This window comes from Culex quinquefasciatus, chromosome 1, assembly GCF_015732765.1.
Source record: "Culex quinquefasciatus strain JHB chromosome 1, VPISU_Cqui_1.0_pri_paternal, whole genome shotgun sequence".
In the NCBI taxonomy this organism is placed as follows: domain Eukaryota; kingdom Metazoa; phylum Arthropoda; class Insecta; order Diptera; family Culicidae; genus Culex; species Culex quinquefasciatus.
This window is the reverse complement of record NC_051861.1, coordinates 35,289,108-35,309,068: the sequence shown is the minus strand read 5'-3', so window position 1 is coordinate 35,309,068 and position 19,961 is coordinate 35,289,108. Positions and strand designations below refer to the sequence as shown.

General features: G+C 40.0%; 2 protein-coding genes and 1 pseudogene across 2 annotated transcripts; 2 read left to right on the top strand and 1 right to left on the bottom strand.

The window, feature by feature from the left end:
* Positions 1-357: 357 nt before the first annotated feature.
* Positions 358-3,291, top strand: LOC119771169 (annotated as a pseudogene).
* Positions 3,292-14,334: 11,043 nt separating this feature from the next.
* LOC6039157 lies at positions 14,335-15,550 on the top strand. Its single transcript, XM_001848761.2, has one exon. It carries the CDS (start codon positions 14,389-14,391, stop codon positions 15,463-15,465), a length of 1,077 nt encoding a protein of 358 aa, XP_001848813.2. The 5' UTR covers positions 14,335-14,388; the 3' UTR covers positions 15,466-15,550.
* Positions 15,551-15,635: 85 nt separating this feature from the next.
* Positions 15,636-17,667, bottom strand: LOC6039159 (tubulin--tyrosine ligase-like protein 12). The gene is given in 3 exon segments (XM_001848762.2): positions 15,636-16,516; positions 16,519-16,814; positions 16,817-17,667. Coding segments are annotated over 3 exon segments (1,866 nt in total). The 5' UTR covers positions 17,556-17,667; the 3' UTR covers positions 15,636-15,685.
* Between the last annotated feature and the right edge of the window lie 2,294 nt (positions 17,668-19,961).

The following is a 19,961-nucleotide window of genomic DNA, read 5'->3' as shown; positions in this document are numbered from 1 at the left end:
TACCTCGATTTGGTTCCCAACGTAGGTGTTGAACCGTTTCAGCTCCCCCATGGTTTGTTGGATATCATGCATCTCGGTGTTTGTTTTGCGTACCTCGATGAGAATTTCGCTCATGACTTTGTCGTCGATCCCGCTGAACAGCGTTGAATTCTGGCAGCGATGATGAATTTCACAACATTGCACTGAGCAGAAGTAGGGCTTCGCTCGTAGCGCAGCAGCTGATGACCCGTACACTCCTTTGCATTCTGTGTGTTCACTTTTGTAGCAGTTGACACAGGTGACAATTTTGGTTGCCTCGGGCTCGGCAACTTTACACACCGCGCAAATACTCGGTTCGGCAGACATTTCCACCGAATGTTTTTTTACAAACAAGTGGGGGCAGCGATAAGTGACAGACAGTAATAACCGGCGAACTAGTACTGCATCAGCGAAAATTCTGGAACTTAAGCTATCATCTTATTGACAACTTATGAGTAAGTGTAACGTCTTACTACGCTTCCCAATGGAGTATATTTACCAGGAAATTAGGAACTTTTTCCCTCAAGATTCTTGCACTGTCCATACACCGGCATCCAAGATAACACGTTCACCTGTCCTCCGCCTCGTGATCTTCACTTTTCACGTAACTGCAAATACCACGAATCAGTTTTTCCTCCTTAAAAACTGTTAGTTTCAGGACACTGTAGAGAGTGATGTGCTCGTCACTTCCAGGGTGGCAGCTGTTAAATTATCGATTTGCTCTGATTTTTGAACTGTTCCGAATATGAGGGGTGACTGTACTTAGAAAAGAAGCTTTATCATTGTGAACAATAATATCACAAATTTATGCTTAATTTTAGAACCCATTTTCAAAACTGGTAGAAATGGTCAAAATAAACACTTTTTCGTTAAAGCCTGATCACTCGTGAAAAAAACATCAAAATTTATGTTTTTATCTACTCTACAATAATTCACAACGTAAGTAAATACTCTAAAAAGTAACCCTGAAGATAGAAAATACACGTAATTTAAACATAAAAAAAAGTTGCAGGTGGTTTTGCTACACATAACCAAAATGACAAAGAACTTTTTTATAAAATTTCAATCATCGGCCATCACTATTGGAATGTCAATTTTCATATCCAGTATTCAAAACCTTGTCCTTTGTCTTCTGCTCAATGGAACACCGGAAGGCCAGTTTCCTAAAACTGCCACTAGGTGCGCCTTTGTTGTACTCTAGATCCCCCTGGTGTCATTTCTGTAGAACTAGATTTAAAAACATAGATGTCGCCACTGCCACCCAAACAGTGACCGTGCCAGGTAGCCAACTGAAACTTTAAAAAAATATTTCAAAATATACATTTTTCATTCTAATATTCAAACTAACGAGCCGAAAGTTAGCAATTATGTTCCTAAAATCAACTCCATATATTTACATTGCATGATATTCAAAAATATTCGATTTTGCGCCACATTTTGTTATTTTCAGTTACGTACAGACTTACACTACATAACGGTAGACCTTGTTTATGTTTTTGTTGATGTTGTTTATTTTTTATTTTTGGTGGAGCAGCTGAACCTGTACAACGCGACGTGGTGTGGAGTGTCCCCTCGAGTTCGTTGCAACAGATTCCGGGATCGCCGTGCAACTATTTCCGTCCGTTTATGGGCAGATTTTTTTTTCCCACTTGGAAGTTCGCTCGTAGCAACAAGCCGGAAGAATGACTGGAACTGAAAGGGCCGTGAAGTCGGCGTCGGACGACCATGTTCCGGAATTTTTGGACGAACCGACTCTGCCAGAAATTGACCGGGTGAATGCGTTGAAGCACCTGCAGAAGAAGTTCCTCAAGTTGAAGACCAAGTTCTTCAAGGAGATTCACACATTGGAGTTTAAATATAAGGAGCTGTACCAGCCGCTGAAGAACCCCAGAAAACGGTCATCACTGGGGAGTCGGAGTTGAAGATGGTTGAGGCCGAGTGGAAGGAAGAGTCCCAGGACGAGGTTGACGCCGAAGTGACGGAACGTTCCAAGTGGATGGCCCTTAAGTAAAAGAAGCAACAGTCAAAGATTCCGGCGTTCTGGTTGGCGGTGCTCAAGAGTACTCGGACCATGGCCGACATGATCCAGCGGCAAGACGAACCGGTTCGGGCCCAATTGTCCAATGTGGACATCGTCTACCTACAAGACCGACCCGATTCAAGTATGCCGTCGTGACGCAACAGTATGCATGTGCAATGCCAAGATGAACCTTTTAAATTTGAGAGCCCGGAGATCAATCTTCAAGTGCACCAGCTGCACGATCCAGTGGAATCCGTCTATCAACGTGAAGGTCAAGTCGATCAAGAAGCAGCAGTTCGACTAATCCGCACCCTGACAAAGACGCTGCCGAACGACTCGTTTTTCAACCCGCCCAGATGCAAGAGTACGCAAGAACGTCAAAGACGGGACGCAGATGCACCTGGCGTCGGATTTCGATACTTCCTGTACTTCACTGGCAAGGTGTTGGACGAAGACGACGACGGAGAGAAGGAGGACGAGTGGCCCCAGCCGACCAAGAACCAGAACACCGCGGCGGCCACTGTGGCGGCGGCGGCAAGTAAAGGACGCCCAAAATCCGGTCGAGTGCCAGCAGCAGTAAAGCAGCGACCAACGTCGTCGGACCAACCGTGCGGGGAAACTATGCCGATTATATAAATCTTATACAACTACCGCTGCGAAAAATAAAATAAATAAATTTAGCCAAGTTGACAAACATCAAATAATCTGGTTTCGATATCCTTTGACGAGGTGGAGTGAATCGACGGCAAAAACGCATCGGTGCTGGTTCCGGTCCTATCGAAACGTGGGCATTTTTCGAAGACGGCTTATATACCCACCCACAACGTTCAGTCCGCCAGAGAAGATTGCAATAAGAAGAAAAAGAACGATCCTCCGATTTCGACCCAGAATGGCAAGAAGTCGTCGAAAAAACCTCATCACGGCCATGATCGTGCCCTAAGTACTCCCGACGGTACGGTTGGGCAACGATATACCTATCTGCCACAACAAACCCGCCTGGAGGAATGTGCAAAATCGCAAAATTTAAATAAGGCAGGATAGCAAAAAAGGTAACAAGTAACGAAAAATAGAATAATTAAAAAAAATAACAAGATAACAAAACAGCCAAATGCCAAACCAGTAAAAATTAAGTCGCCAAAAAAGAAAAAAGCAAAATTGCTTTTTTGAAAAAAAAGACAAATTAAAAAAGAACATAAAATTAAAAAAGCAAAATAGCTGAATTAAAAACATAGCAAGATAGCAAACAAGCGAAATAAAAAACTAGTAAAGTAGTAAAATGACATAAAAAACAACAACAAAAAAATAAAAAAAAGCTGATGACAAAAATTAGAAGAGTAAAATGGCCAAATACCAAACATGAAATATATTAAACCACTATTATAATAGTAAAATAGCAAACTGGCGTAAAGGAAAACGGCTAAACAGCTAAATAAAAAAAGAAAATAGCTAAATAGCAGACTACCGTCAGTGGGGGTGACTATGGGTCAAAAAACGATACACCTCTCGTTTTTTCTTAATATCAAAAACAATTTAAATAACATCGAAAATCTTTCAAAGTAGATTTGCTCTTAGATAGTTTACTAACATTTTGCCAAAATATGGTGAGATTTTTTTAGCGAAGTGATCTTAAAATGTCCCCTACACAACCCTTTTAACAGAATTCAGTTTCATTGAGTAGAATATGGAAATGGTAAAATCCGTAAAAATTACTTTGACCCAATCTCACCCCTCAGACCCAATGTCACCCCACTGACGGTAGCAAAATAACTAAATAAAAAAGCAATCTAGAAAACCAGTAAAAACGCAAAATGGCAAAACAGTGAAATGACTAAATAGCAAAAGTCAAAATAGAAAAAAATTGAACAATGAAAAAATGGAAAGTTCACAAATTAAACATTGAAAAATCTAAATAAAAAAAATTAAAATATAAAAAATTACAAATATGAAAACAGCAATATAGCTGAATAAAAAAAATTGCAAGATAGCATAATGGCGAAATAGTAAAATAGCTAAATTAAAAAAAAATCAGCAAGATAACCAACTAGCTAAATAGCAAACAAGCAGAATAGGAAAATAATATTATACCAAATCAGTAAAAAACTAAAAAGTAAAAGTTTAAAATTGTTAAGAGCAAATTTGCAAAATAGTAAATCAGTAAAATACTAAAATTCATAAATATCAAAATTGCAAAATGCAAACTAGGACACCAGTAAAATAGCAGAATAGCAAAATGACTAAATAGCAAAAAGCCAAGAGAAAAATAGATAAGGCCGTTGCAAATATTTTTAAAAGTTTATGTCCCCCCCCCCCTTTCAAAATCTGTCCGAAAAATCAGGGAGCAATAAAATATTTTTCAAAAAATCTTCAAAATTTTAATGAAAAAAGAAGTCAAATCAACTTAAAACAAAAACAATCTATTACACATTTTTCTGCATTTATAATCATATTAAGCATGTTTGGGCTGGATTAAAAGTATTATGGATTTTTATAAAATTCCAATGTACAGCACCGCAAAAACTTTTTTTTTGCAAAAAAAAACAAATTTTCGTCAATACTTAGGTATTTTGGAAACTAATGATTGCAAAACAACTGGGCAGGTGTAAAATGCATTTTTAAACACTTTGTTCATTCAAATGTTGAAACCATGGCTCGTAAATTCAATGTTTAAACTTTTTTTGCCACAACAGAAAAAATGCATAATAGCGAAATAAATAAATAGAAAAACAAACTGGTAAAATAATAAAAATGGCATAATAGGAAACTAGTAAAAAAATCTGAAAGTTGAATATCTAAAAAGTTAATATGTATAATTGTAAAGAGCAAAATAGTAAAATTGCAAACTTGTTAAATACTTTACTGACAAAACAGCAAACTAGTAAATGACAAAATAGAAAAATACCAAAAAAGCGAAATAGCTATCATTGAAAAATAAAAATAGCAGACTAGCAAAATAACTAAATTAAAAAATCAATCTAGGAAACCAATTTAAGCAAAATAGCAAAATGACTAAATAGGAAAAAGTCAAATTAGAAAAATAGAAAAAATAAAATAAAAAAGTTCAATTGCACATTAGAAAAATAGAAAGTTAAACAATAAAAAAATGGAAAATTAAAATTCAAAAAAATTAAATACATAAAAATTACAAATATGAAAACAGGAAAATAGCTGAATTAAAAAAAAGCAAGATAGAAGAATGGCGAAAAAGCAAAATAGCTTAATAAAAAATAATAATAGCAAGACTAATTGCAAAATAACAAAAATTAGAAGAGTAAAATGGCCAAATAGAAAACTAGTAAAATTTCAAAATAGCATGATAAGAAAATAGCATGTTATCAAATCAGTTTCTAAAAAGTAAAAGAGTAAAATTGTAAAGAGCATAATAGTTAAACAGCCAACTTTCAAAATAGTAAACCAGTAAAATAGTAACATTCCTAAATATCAAAATAGCAAAAAGCAATCAGCAAACCAGTCAAATAGAAAATTAGACAAATATAAAAAAATCAATCGAAAAGTTTTAAAAAATGGTTTAAAATAAAATAATTAATCATAAATGGCGAAATAACTAAATAGAAAACTAGCAAACTGGCAAAATTGCATGGTAGGAAAATAGCTAAAAAAAATCCAGAAAGTTGAATATCTAAAAAGTTATAAAGTAAAATTGTATAGAGCAAAATAGTAAAATAGCAAACTTGCTGGCATAATAAAAAACTAGTAGTAAATGACATAATAGCAAAATGCCAAAAAAGAAAAAAGCAAAATAGCTAAATTTAAAAAAGAAAAATAGCAAACTAGCAAAAAAGTAAAATGGCAAAATAGAAAAAAAGGCTAAATCACTAAATAACAAAAAGCCAAAATAGAAGAATTGAAAATAAAAGAACAGAAAAATAGATGAATTAAAAAAATAGAACAAGTTAACAATGTAAAATACAGATAAAAAAAAGCAAAATAGCTAAATCAAAATAATAGCAAGATATCAAATGACAAAAAAATGAAGATAGCAAAGTATCAAATTAGCGTCATCCACAAATTACGTAACCCTCCCCCTCCCCGTCCTCCTCCTTACAAAATCCTTTAATTTATTATGAATCGCGCATATAGGTGACTTCATCAGCTGAGCAGCGATCGTGTCCACCGTGTTGTTTGATCTAAACGGTTGCGAACTTTCCTAGGTAGCACACGTGCAACGATTTGATGAGTGTTGAGCCGTTCATCGATGTTCCGGTTTGGTCCAGACCAACATGTTCGGGATCTTCACGACGTCCTTCTCCAGCTGTTTTGCTTCTCCATTCGGATTCGGTGTAGTTAAAACCCAACAGTCAATGACTGTCCAGCTCCGGTCGCGGCACAACAACTTCACGGTTGCCGTGTAGTGCCTCAACGTCCTCAAAGTAACCGGAATGACTCCGTCAGTCCCAGTAAGCACGTCCGATTGGCCGATTCCTGCAGACGTCTAGCAGACTGAACCGAACTTCCACACACCAGATCGGATCGACGTGTTGCTCGATATTTTTCAAGCTATTAAAATCGGGACAACTACAGTTAGCTAAGAACCTTCCACAACTCCGCGGGACTTACCTGGTCTGGGTCGCCGCAGGTGATGATGGGGACGTCGTTCTTGAGTCACAGTTCAGCCACACCGCAACGCTCGACAAGGTGAGCGCTTTACGCAAGTACCCGGTCGGCTTCACCGCCGACCGCCAGACCCGGGTGACCCCATCCCATACTCCCTTCCAAAGAATCTTCTGGCTGACCAAACCGTCCGACTTTATCCGCGTCTTCGAGCATACGACCGTGATGCATGGGACGGCATCTGCGAAATCTGCGATGATGAAGAAGAGAATTTTCAACTGGCTGGTGTTTTACTGGATTCCTGGGAATGATGAGTTCCGATTCACTGCAAACCAAGCCGGCGCCGACGTCGATGCCACCAAGCGGCGTGTGCTGTCGTAAATCGGCAAGTTCTTCGACGTGTTAAACTTGGGCTCACCGGTCATCATCAAGGCCAGCGAGTTGCAGCGAGGATGTGTTGCTGGATGAAGGGCTGGCGAGTACTGGGAGCAATTTCAAATCGCACTTCTCGTCGTGCGATACATCCGGATCCCACGTTACGAATTCGACTCGAGCTTTTCGGGTGCAGATTGCTGTTCAAGCTGGTGGCCAATTTCCTCGCAGCGTTGAAATTGCCGCTCCGAAACCGCGGACTGCGGTCGGACAGCCAGGTGATTATGACGTGGCTCAAGAAAAAGTTAATCCAGCTTCAATCGTTCGTCCGCAAGCGAGATTACAACTACATTTGGCTGTGAAGACCTTACGTGCGCACCAAGGAGAACTCTGCCGAATTGGTATCCGTGGCATGATTCTCGTCCCGCCGAACTGATTGGATGCGAGAAGCGGTGAGAAGGACCGGTTCACATTCAGTCCGAGGAGTACCGCGTGGGACCTGTGGAAAATTTGCCAGATAACCGAGTTGCGGAAGGTGACGATGTTGGCCATGCTTACCTCAATTCCGTCGAGGTCCGGGTCAGCACGTTCGCCCGTTCATTACCCAGATAGTCCAACATCCGATTCTTAACTTCAGAACTTGGCCCTTGTGCCGGGCACTTGCAGTTGGCATTCGGCGCAGGTCAGGCAACCTCCGGCGGCTAAAAAAGATAAAATTGCCGCGATATAGTAGAAGTGGAAAAGCTGACGACGACCAAGACGACGACGAATTTTCTGTGTGCTTCTTCTTTGGCAATCACTTACCATGATTTTTAGTCGTTTCCGGCCGGATTGTAACAGGTTACCGCGGGAAAAATGAAAAAAATCAGCACTTTACCAAAACAAACAACAGTTTGAAAATTTGCCTGACAGGTCTAACTGTCAAAGCATCAGGCGAGAGCGGCGAGAGAGAGCAAAAATGAATATGGCTGCCGCTGTCACGCTGGTAGTAAGCAATTTAAAAAATGTATGGGGGAAATCAATTTAAATTCAATATTTCCCAAATCAATAATCGGTTATTAATAAAAATTGACCTAGTGATAGCTAATTTTTTTGTGCATCAGCAGGTCAAATTTTGTCGCCCTACGATTTGTAGTTGCTGAGATATTGACATAAAAGTAAATTTCTCAGAACAAATTTGAATTTCTTACCACCAAACGAACAGCGCCATCTATGAGAAATTTTGGCCAGTCCGGTAATCCATTGGCACCGTTTGACAGCTCTCCTGCTTCGATTGGTACTTTTGGTTTGAGATGGCCGCTCTCTAATATGCTCCAGGTTCTCTAGCCACCCCTGTCAATGTTGCCATCTTCATGTTCCTTTCGTGCTTCAGCCTTTTGAGTTTCGACATTTTGAGGCAATCCTGTTATTCCATATTATTGTTTTTTTTTTTTTTTGCAGGCAAAACATAACCAAACTTTTCGACACCCTCACCAAACGTCAAATCAATACAAATTGCTGCCGGATCTTTTTCCGGATCTCTCGCGAACAAGATCCGGCAGAAATTTTCTATATTTTGACGCTGGGTTTGACATTTACGGAGGGTACCAAAAAAAGGTAAACAAATCACTTCGTGTATCAGCCAATGTTCAGCAAACTGTGTTTACCAAATAAACGAGAGAGCGTTCTTTCATTACGTAATGCTTATTGCTTATGGAATTTCTAACAAGAAATAAAAAAATACTCTAGCATGACATTCATAGATGTTTGCTAACAGAAATGTTGGGCTTTAAGACGCTATTGTACATTTTTTGATTTGCATTTGAAAGCACAACATTACTTTCCTCTTTAAAAAATATCTAATTTGTTTTTTTTTTTTTTCAATTTTCCTAGTTCCACTTTTTTCCTCTATACAATGATATTTCATTTAAAAATTGTTCGCACGAAATTTTTGTTTGTTCCATATTCCTTGGTTCCAATGTTCTCCATGACTTTCACGACGAGTCAATCCAGGATGTTTATCTCAAAATGTTCATCTATTCTCTGAAATCTCGCCGTATATTTTCCCTCACAAAAGCATTCGCTGACACTTTTCTCCCACCACCACACCCTGAGTTCCGACAGCACTTTCTCCCTCCACTGTGGGACACTAAATACTCTTTGCATATCATAAACTTTTGTCGCAAAAAAGCACCACCACCATATTGGATTCACGCACTGTTTCGCAAATCGCACGCGAATAAATCACACATCACACATGAATTTCACAATAAGGCAGAACAAAAATGTGTTTGAAAAAACTTTCTATCTCTCTTGACGTAATTTTAGCAGACAAGCGGGAAAAGCAAATTTTCCTCCCTAGATTTTTCGCGTCTACAGTGGATTCAAAAAAAAGTAAGAAAGAAGACAATATTTAAATTTACAAAAAAAGTGAGTGAAATACAACAACAGAACAAAAAAATATGAAGAAAAAAAAGTTAAAGAAGAACACATTCTAAAGTTGGAAAAAATTCCCGCGTTTGGCAACTGGATCCCAAAGAATTGGGAAAAGCTAAACGCACCATGTTTTGCCTAAGTTTGCGCTTTTTTACGTGAGCGAATTTGACACACAAACAAGAAAACCTTGTGTGAAAGTTATCGACTCAAAGAGAGATAGAACCAATATTTACGAGAGAATGAGAACAAAAATTAAGTATAAAGCATGTAATAAGCTATAGTTTTTAATCAAGTGATCGTGTGCTCAAACAAAGGTAGTACAGCGTGTATTGCGTTCAATTTTTAAGTTTTAATATTCTGTATTTATATATACACTTCCCATCACACAGACAAACGAAAAATCACCCACACATAACAAAATGAAACCTGAAGTTTTACCTATAGCGAAAAGATAGATATTTTAAGTGCAACACACAAAAAAAGAAAATTAAATATTAAATAATAAGTAATATATTTTGAGATTGAGCAAACACTATTTTTAGACATTTAAAATTTGCATTTTAAGCGAGATCAAAATTTAAAGATTTAAAGTTTGTTGAGTCCACATGTAATCAAAATGTAGTCGGAATTGTTCGCAGAAGGATTCCAAATCCTTCGTTTGCTGCTTTACGTTCTGTTTGCAAAAAAAAAGTCTCCGCCAGAGGCGCCACTGACAACTTTGACAGCTCGTTAACGTCATAGCGCCCGCGGTAGTCAGGAGATCCCAGCTGTCAAAATAGTTAGCACGAAACCCGGATTTTATATAGAGATTTTCAGAAAAAGTGAAAATTTTGCCATTTTCCGGGCAAATTGCAACTGAACCGGAAAACGCGTTTATTTGAATTCACTTTTTTGTAAAAAAAAATGGTTTTAAAAGCGTATTTCGGTTCAGTTTGGCATGCTTAACAACCCCACAGAAAAAAAAATCCGGTGAAATTTGCTCGGAAAATGGTCGAATTGGGTCCTAAAATGAAGCTTAGATTGCTGATATTATTGTTTACAGCGATAAAGCTTATTTTTCTGAGTACAATGACCCTTTGTACGACCACAAAGAGTTTAAAATGGATTTTTAAATCAATTTTGAAAAATTAACCTCGCGGTCCTTCTTGACAGAAAAGCTCCTACTTGACAGCTCGTTCCAAGGGGACCATAGTTGATCCATCGAAAAAATGTTGTCTTGTCAATATTTTTTATTGCATTAAAATGAAAAAAAGTGATCAGAAATGGTTTTTAATCGTGTTTTTTACCGTTGTACATAAACATTGACATAGGGCTTTAGTACCCAATTTTCACTTTTCTGAAAATCTCTATATAAAATCTGGGTTTCGTGCTAACTAACTATTTTGACAGCTGGAAACCCCGCCTTACCTTACTAATCTACATACCTTGCGCGGCGGTTAGAAGTCGTTCAGACATTACACACAAACACACACGCATACAATAAGAAGACCATCCCTCGTTGTTCGCGAATGCATTTTTGCATCCCTCCACGCACACATAGACAAACAGACATCCCTCTATAGTTTGTAGACCACATGTGCTAACTTTGTTAAGAAATGTATTTATTGGAAAAAAAACGTAGCAGGAAAAAAATCTACGAAAACGCTGTTATGAAAGCCAAATCTATAATCTGTGTAGTGTGTTTATAAACCAGACATTATAACGTACAAGAAAAAAAAGAACAGTAACTTTAAACAAATCACAGTGTTAAGAAAACAAACCATATTTTCGTTTCGACTTCTAATTGATGGTTGAACTTTCTCACTTGCAGTGAATCGTATAAAGTCACTAAACTAAACCAATTATCTAAACGATTTAATGCGCCTAAGCGAAACAAAAAAAAAAACAAAATAACGGCGCAACTGTAACTATGTGTCGTTTCAAGAAGAAAAAACTAAGTGTTAAGAACGAGCCACTAAAACTATTTGTATTTAAAAAAAAAAAGTAGAATGAAGAAGCAAAAAATTCTGAATCGCTAATATACACGTCTTTTAGCTGAATTTGATAACAATATTTGACGAAAGAGACAGAACAAAATAAACCAAGCCGTAGAAATTCACAAAACTCTTGTCGTTTGGTCTTTGCTAGCAATTGGTCAAATATCAAATGATTCTAAAACGAAAATGCGAAAGCTTAAAAAGCGACAAGAGTTACTTTTTGAGTGTTTGACAAAAAAGAATGCTGAAGGAAAGCTGATTTAAAAAAAAACATATGAAATTAAACTACCTATTACACAGCCACGACAAAAACAACCTAAATGTGAAACTTACTTATGCGTACGTAAACAAAAACAAACAAAAAAACAATATGATTGCACGGCATACATTGCAATGGAACGAACTGGCGGTTTCCTAGAGGTGGAAACCATATAATAATTGAATAAATTGTAGCAAAAAAAAGTGTTGAATGCAGCGCTATCAACTGATGGCAGCACAAACTAACTCGTTGGAGGATTTTGAACCTTGAAATAAAAGTTGATGAGAATTGAAAAAAAAATCATTCGTTGTTATTGTTTGAAAGAAATTCATAAATTTTCGGAAGGAAAACCCGGATCGGTTAGCACCCTTCAACAAATTTTGAAGGGAATTGACTTTCCTACAAAAATCTCACATTTGGGCAATTTTGGGTGAAACCTGCGGCACCTGCTGGCAAAATCCTGGGGCAATGTTTTTCCCTACACATTTTATTGCGATTTTTCTCATACAAACATCCTTGCTCAACAGCGATCACACAATAAATATAAAATCAAGCCTAGAATCTAACACATTTTTCTGAAATTAACACTGCAGTATTAGAGGGAATTCTCGTATGTTTGGCAGGTGGTTTATTTTTTGTATTTTTTAATCCGGCTGAAACTTTTTTGGTGCCTTTGGTATGCCCAAAGAAGCCATTTTGCATCATAAGTTTGTCCATATATTTTCCATACAAATGTGGCAGCTGTCCATACAAAAATGATTTATGAAAATTCAAAAATCTTTTTGATCGATTTGGTGTCTTCGGGAAAGTTGTAGAAATCTGGGTGCTGAATAGTGGTTCACAAAACGGCCTCAATTTTGAACTGTCAAGGTGGAACCAATTTACTATTCGCAAAAAGTAGAGAGTATTGTTATCAATCATTAAAAATTGTTTTTTTGCAAGAATAAAATATGTGTGGCTTTTACAACCAGAAATTGAAGTCAAGAAATCTTAAGAAAGTTGACGACGAGATCGTAATTTTTTATATTTATGAATGGAAGTTTTTTTTGTGGTGTCAATGCGGTTTTATTTGTACAGAAGCTGTCTTTATTGTTTGATTCCGATAGAAAACCAACTGGTTTAGTGAAAATCTTCTCTGTTTGTTGAATCAGATTCGCTAGAATCAGCAATGAATTTATCTGCGACATCACAGAATTACACTCTCGCCGCAGTTCTTTGTCACCCGTCAAAAAGAAAAACCTCTTCTAACCGATCGAAACTTAAAAACACGCACAATTTTCCAGCAAAAATGAAAAAAAAAACTAGAAAAAATAAAATACATACATACATATCTGGAGTTTTTTTTTTTAAAAGGTCCTATAAACCAAATTTTCAATTTTTGCTTTTTGGGTGTTTTTAAAACCGCCTTGAGTCAGGGGTATGCAAAAACACCCAAAAAGCAAAAAAATGAAAATTTGGTTTATAGGACCTCTTCAAAAAAAACTCCACATATAAACAGTACCCCATAGAAATTTGACAGTTCTCAAAACCGACGAAATGATAGACTAAATCGGTCCCTACAGAATCGGCCTACAACTAGACTGATTAAATCGGGTTTCGTATTGTTTACAAAGTGGATTTAGAGAAATTTTGGTGGCAACTTGTTTTTTATATTATTTTATTAAGAGAGCAGTTATTTTCGGTATGTTTTATATAAAGTAGAACATTTCTGTAAAGTTGGCATTTTATGTCCCCTAAAACATATCAAAAATTTAAAAAACAGTGTTTTTTGCTAATCAAGTTTTAAAAGTTAAATTAAAAATCACCATTTTTTTTTACCGTGTATTATTTTTTCAGCGTAGTCCGTATCCATACCTACAACTTTGCCGAAGACACCAAATCGATCAAAAAATTCCTTCAAAAGATACAGATTTTTGAATTTTCATACATAATTTTTGTATGGACAGGTGCCAAATTTATATGGAAAATTATATGGACAAACTAATTATGCAAAATGGCTTCTTTGGGCATACCGAAGGCACCAAAAAAGTTTCAGTCGGATTAAAGAATACAAAAATTAAAATTAAAAAAAGATCGATTTCGTAGAGAACTGCTCCATTGAGCTATTTATCACTTGAGTTTCAATTGAAAACGATTTTAATAAGCTGTAATCGAATGTCAAAGTGCTGATATGACAACATTAGAGGCACGCAGGAATTAACTGCTGTTCCCCTAAATGATGTTTATTCTTGCTATAAATGGTTTCTTTTCCAATTAAAAGTAAAACTGTTTTACCGATACAACGATATTGTTCCATAAATGCATGGTAGTATCAAAAACTTTCCAACTTTTAAATTAAAAAGCTTGAACTTTCTACGAATATTCACCAACGCGAACTTTTAATCCAACTAACGATCTTTTTAAATTTAGAGTATTATTTCTATGTGTGCAATATGACTTTGAAGAAAAACATTTTACCAAAAACCAAACAAGCTAAAAGTTCAAGCTGTTGCTGTTTACCTTTTTTAATTGTTTAATTGTAAAAAATAATTGATTTGGCTTTGAGGCCTGTGCTGAAATATCTGTATTTGTGGCAAGCCTACATCCACCAGACATTTCCGTAAATATGTACAGACACAATTTGCAGGTAATTCTCACCGCAAGACTGTGCTCCCCTACGCATCGTCATCATCGAAAAATGTTTTTAAAACAGCGCGCGCGGTAAACAAATCTGACAGTTTGCGTGAGTTTGCCGTTCAGTTTGGTCGCGTGCTTCCAAAATGTTCAAGAATCCGCCTCCACTGAGCCGCGTTCCGGGCGATCCTTCGCGGAGCCGCGACTCTGAGAAGCAGGGCTACATCCGGGACATCAGCAAGCTGAGCAAAACCGAACTACTGGACTTGAAGTTGCGCCAGGAGCTGCTGCTGAACAACAGGGGCAGGGTTGCGAAACTTCCGGACAAGGGCGCGAAAATTCGGTTGTTTTATGAGCAGATTGTGAAGCAGTTGGAGGCGCACAGCAATGTGGACCGGGCGGCGGAACTGTTTTCCGAGTTGAATATCGCCTCGGTGGGGAAGAGGTCGCTCACCAAGTTGGAGTGGAGTGGTCAATTGGGTGGGGGACGGGAGGATGACGGGGTGGACAGTGACGATGAGGAGGAGACGGATCCGTTGAAGATTTTGGCGCAGAGTACACACACGGAAAAGGTGGTGTTGGTGGCCAAGCCGGAACCTTCGCTGATTACGGAGCAGGATTTGAAGGACATTGAAGAGTTGAAGCAGGAGCAACAGGTGGAATGTGCCCCGGCGGAACTCATCGAGGTTGACGTGGCAAAGAGCGTCGGAAAGCTGAGTAGTATTCTGGAGAAGCGCCAGCAGGCTGTGGCCAACGAGTTGTACGACGGTCACGCGATCTACATCTGTAACAAGGAACGCAGCACCGCCCAGAAATCGAAATACCTCCCGTTCCGAACGACCAAAACGGACGTCCACCAGCCGGATAAGGAGAAAACCCGCCACGAGAAGCACCTCAAGTCCTGGGAAAACACGGCGGCCACTCCGCCCTCACTCAAGCACTCCCCCACGAAGCTGTTAACGCTGGAGGAAGGCGTCATGCTGCAGGCTGAGAAGAACAAACTGCTCGAGGACACCCGCCGGCTGTACGCCGAAGATCGGCTCAAGCAGCACGAGGAAATCCGCCGGAAGGTTCTCGAGACGGTGCAGAACGATGTAATGCCGGGTTCGAGCGGTTTCACCACCTATCGGGATGCTTCCTCTGGAGAGGAGGACGGAGGCGATGAGAGTGACGCGGACGGGAGCAGCGACGAGGGGTTCGAGGTTGAGGTGCAGGAGGATTAGAGCGAATGTAAGTTATTATTATTTTGTTTCCATTTTATTATGTTTCATTTCAACAATATACTCTGTGATTAAATGATGTAATCAACGAAACTTGTCAGACTGGATGAATCCGAACAGTCCCGTAATTTAAGACATTGAGGATGTGACATTCAGATGAGGCAATCGTTAAGTAAGGCTTGGTCAACAATTGTATTCTTGACTTCTTTCCACCTGCCATCGTTCAAGCAATCTTCCGGAACACGTCCGGATTGTCCTGGTCTAAAAACAGCAAGTTAAAGATATCGTTGTAAAAGTTCGGGTAGTACTCGCACGCTCGCTTGCAATCCGGCGTAAAGTTCATCTCCAGAATCTTCGGCTGAATGGCCGTCCCGGCGTTGGTCCACTCCAGCATCAGATCGACGGCATAGAGCGCTCGTGATTGCGCACTGGCACCGATTCCACACGGCGGACCAACCCGCGTAGCTCCCTGCAGCACCTCCTTCAGCATGTCGCAAATGTCCGCCTCGATGTTCTCCCACGCGTGCTTCGGATACTGGACGGCCCACTGGTCGAGGAACTCTTCGCACTTCATGTGGCGCAGCTGGAAGTTTGCCTCCCCCCGGGAATAGTTCATCACGGTGAAGTGCTTCTCGTAGTCGTCAAAGTCGTCCATCGAAAAGGGTTTGTTGGCAAAGCGCAGGAAGAAGTTGGTGTACACGTACGCGGACAGCTCGTCGACGCTCTTCAGCAGGACCACGTAGCGGATGTCGAACTTGACGCGGCCACCCTCAACCTCGGGCCGGTCGAACAGCACCGGATGTTCGATGTACTTTTGGGCGATTTTTGGACCGGTCTGTTGAAGGCGCATGATTTGCGGGAGGCTCTTGGTGATGTACATGTCCAGGCCGCGGGCCAGATTCCACGGTTTGATGATAAAGTGATTGTCGAGACCTTTTTGGGCACGGTTCTGGAAGTAACTGACGAACTCGACGAGTTCCGTTTTAAGGTTGTACGTAACCGGCAGCCATTTGGGGTTTGCTTCAAGCGAACCTTCGTCGTCGGCACTCTTTTCGTGGCCATTCTTCGACAGACCACGCTCAGCAGATCTTTGATCGTAATAACGTTCTCGAAAGGAAACTGGTTCACGTACTTGTTCGGCGTGGTTTGGCTAAACTCGCGGTACTGCTTAAAGTGCGTCGTAAGCCACAAAATGTCCGCCTCCTCAGCGTTGTCCACAATCTCAAACGCCGGATCGTTCAAATACCGGTTGACAAACTCGTACTCGGAGTAAACCTTCAACGGACTGTTGCCATCAAACAGTGGCGGCGCCACCTCCGGATCCGGCAACGATTCCTCAATATGCCCAGCCAAAAGTACTCCTTCGAGGCTTCCTTCTGGGCAAAGCTTTCCTCAACCAACGAACTGTACTCCCAAGGCAACAGCAAACACTCTCGCTCCTTCGTATCGCTCGGAACGCCCTCGACGTAATCCCGGAACAGCTGATCTCCCTCGTCAATGTCCTCGATCGGAAACAGCAAACTGTACGTCATCTGCTCGCTCACGTGAATAAAAGGCACCACCCGGCAATTGGGCGAGTCTCCGTGCCGAATCCCGCTGCCCAACTCGTCCATCACGTACCAAATCGGCATCCGGTTCTCCACCGAAATGCCCTCCCCGTTCAGCGAGTACATGTTGCACCACTTCCACACCTCCGTCAAAATCCGCGCAATAACCACCGTCCCAGGCACCTCCTCCTGGTCAATTCCCATCATAATGGCCAACCGGTTCACCAGCGGCGGATGCTCGTTCAACAGCTGCCGCGCGTTGTCCGACCGGAACGTCCACGCGTGGTCCACCAGATAAATCTCACCCGGCTGGTCCGCCCGAATGCCGCCCTCCTTCGAAACGGCCACCGTCCAGATCGGTTCCCCGTCCGCGCGCTCCTCCTCGCCGTAATCTATCAGCAGCAGCGAAAAGACGTTCCCGGCGTCAAACACCTGGTGCTTCAGCTTGCGGAACAGCTCCGGCCAGAAGTGCTCCGGAACGCCCGAGGCCTGCAGCTGGGGCCGGTGCGCGGCCAGAAAAGTGTCGTACTCGTTGAGACCGTCCATTCTCAGTTACGTTACTACGGGGAGGAGCGTTCGCCACGCGACTTTTGTGATTTTTGATTTTCTGCCCAGCACGTTGTTTTTTTGTTTTGAGTCGATGGGTGGAGGATGCCGCGGCAAGTGACAGTTGATGACGGTAATGATGATGGACGTTTTCAGCGCAGACACAAACCTTACCACCATTCATGGAACCCAGTCGAGAAGATATATTGCGCGTATTCCCGAAAAGGACACGCGGCATATACCAGCCTCGAAACGACGCGCCGCACTTTCGGCAAATGCGCGCTGTCAAATCCTATTGCCGTTCAAGAGCCAAACGACAGCGACACCTAGTGTTGAGTAGCAGAACAGAGCGAAGAATGTCGATTGAAATTTCCGCCCTTTGAGGTTATGTATGCGAATTCTGTTTTGTTAAATTCCAGCGTTGAGAACAACTTTTGAGCAAAAATTCGAGCTGATACTTTGTTAACTTTTGATGCTCTATCATTTTAAACAACATTATTTTTTCAAAATTATTTTTCTTCAAATTTTTTTTTATTGCGTTAATTTATAGAGGGCAAAGAGTTAACAATCGTACTACTTGAATTTTTTCTCAAAAGTTGTTCTATGAGCTGTAAATTCAATTTTAAGTTTGCATTCCTATGTAACCGAACAGCGAAAATTTGAATCGTCATTCTTCGATGCTTTGCGCCACCTGTCGGAATTTTTGAGCTTTTAATCGCGAATCGAGAAATTAAAAGTGCAACATGGAGTTAAACTTTCTGTCGAGCTGCTGTGAAGTTTACCATGACAGCTGCGAAAGTTTCACTCCATGTTACCGGCTCACATCTCTCTTTTTAATTTCTCGAGATCGATACTGTGCGTTTTGTTTTTGTTGATCTTCTTCTTCGAATTGCATGGCATTGTTGCCGGGAATGTTTTTTATTGCACCAAAAGTGCAGAAAATCGCTGGCAACAGTGTCTGCGCAACACTCTGAAAAAAAAACTTCGCGCTGCAAATACAACGATTTTGTTCCATAAATGCATGGTAGTATCAAAAACTTTCCAACTTTTAAATTGAAAAGTTTGAACTTTCTACGAATATTCACCAACGCAAACTTTTAATCCAACGAACGATCTTTTTAAATTTAGAGTAATTTTTCTTTGTGTGTGTGTTTTGCTCATGAATTTGTTCCACTGTCTTGAACTATTCAAAGTGATGAGGAATACACTTGAAACAAGGGGTTGGAAACTCTTAGAGCTATAAATATTATGTTAACCAGTATATCAAAATATATGTTAGTATACTTATTAGATACTGAGAGTATCTTAATATACTAACAGTTTATTGCTTTTCGGTTAGTATATTAACAAGTATACTGGAACATTGTTAATATACTCAGTATTCTTAAGTAATATTAGAGTTTCCAGCCCCTTGACTTGAAATTGATCTTAAGATCTCTAAGATCTACACAAAACAAGCACCGTTTCTCGCGCGGCATTTCAGAATGTGCCGCAGACACTGTTGCCAGCGATTTTGTGCACTTTTGGTGCAATAAAAACATTCTCGACAATAATGCCATGCAATTCGAAGAAGAAGATCAACGAAAACAAAACGCACAGTATAGAGTTATCTAAGCCCGTTCTCACGAACACTAACACGCCATTTGTTTTGCTGGACGGTACAAAATTTAACCTCACTTTTTTTCGTGTACGTACACGCAATACATGCGCACGTAGATAACTCTATAGGATTTGACAGCGCGCATTTGCCGAAAGTGCGGCGCGTCGTTTCGAGGCTGGTATGCCGCGTGTCCTTTTCGGGAATACGCGCAATCGAAGTGTTCTACACATGATCTGACCCTGCTGTACAGAGCATTCAAATATCAATCGCAAAACACTTGAAATTGCGGTGATAGGCCATGAAACAATTTCAATAGCCAAACATTTGAATGTTAAATGGTGTTGAAAAATAATAGTACATACAAGCGATAAACAGGTTTTCGCTTGCTATAGTCGTGCACGATACCACCACGAGAGAGTTGTTTGTGCTACTCGTTCTAGCCTCGCTTCTAGTTTTTTTTATGAATAATCACGTGGAAAGCAAATAAAAGATTTTACAATGTGTAGATTTTCATGTGGAAAGTGAAGATTTCTTGCAAATTTGGGAATTTGGCCAGTGTTTTCGCGATTTTTGTTTTCTACGCCGCTTGGTAAAGGGTTTGACAGTTCATCGCGGGGCTTCGCTCTTGCAGTTGTATTAGTGTGATGAGGGCTAGCTCGTTTTAAGGGTGGTATTTAACTCGTTAGAAAAATCAAATAGTGCGAAAGAAATAAAAGCAATTTGCCAAAGAATATTTTTGGAAGTGTCATCAAGCAGCGCTCAAGTAGTTTCATCTGCTATTGGAGAAGGTATTTCAGATGGAGAAG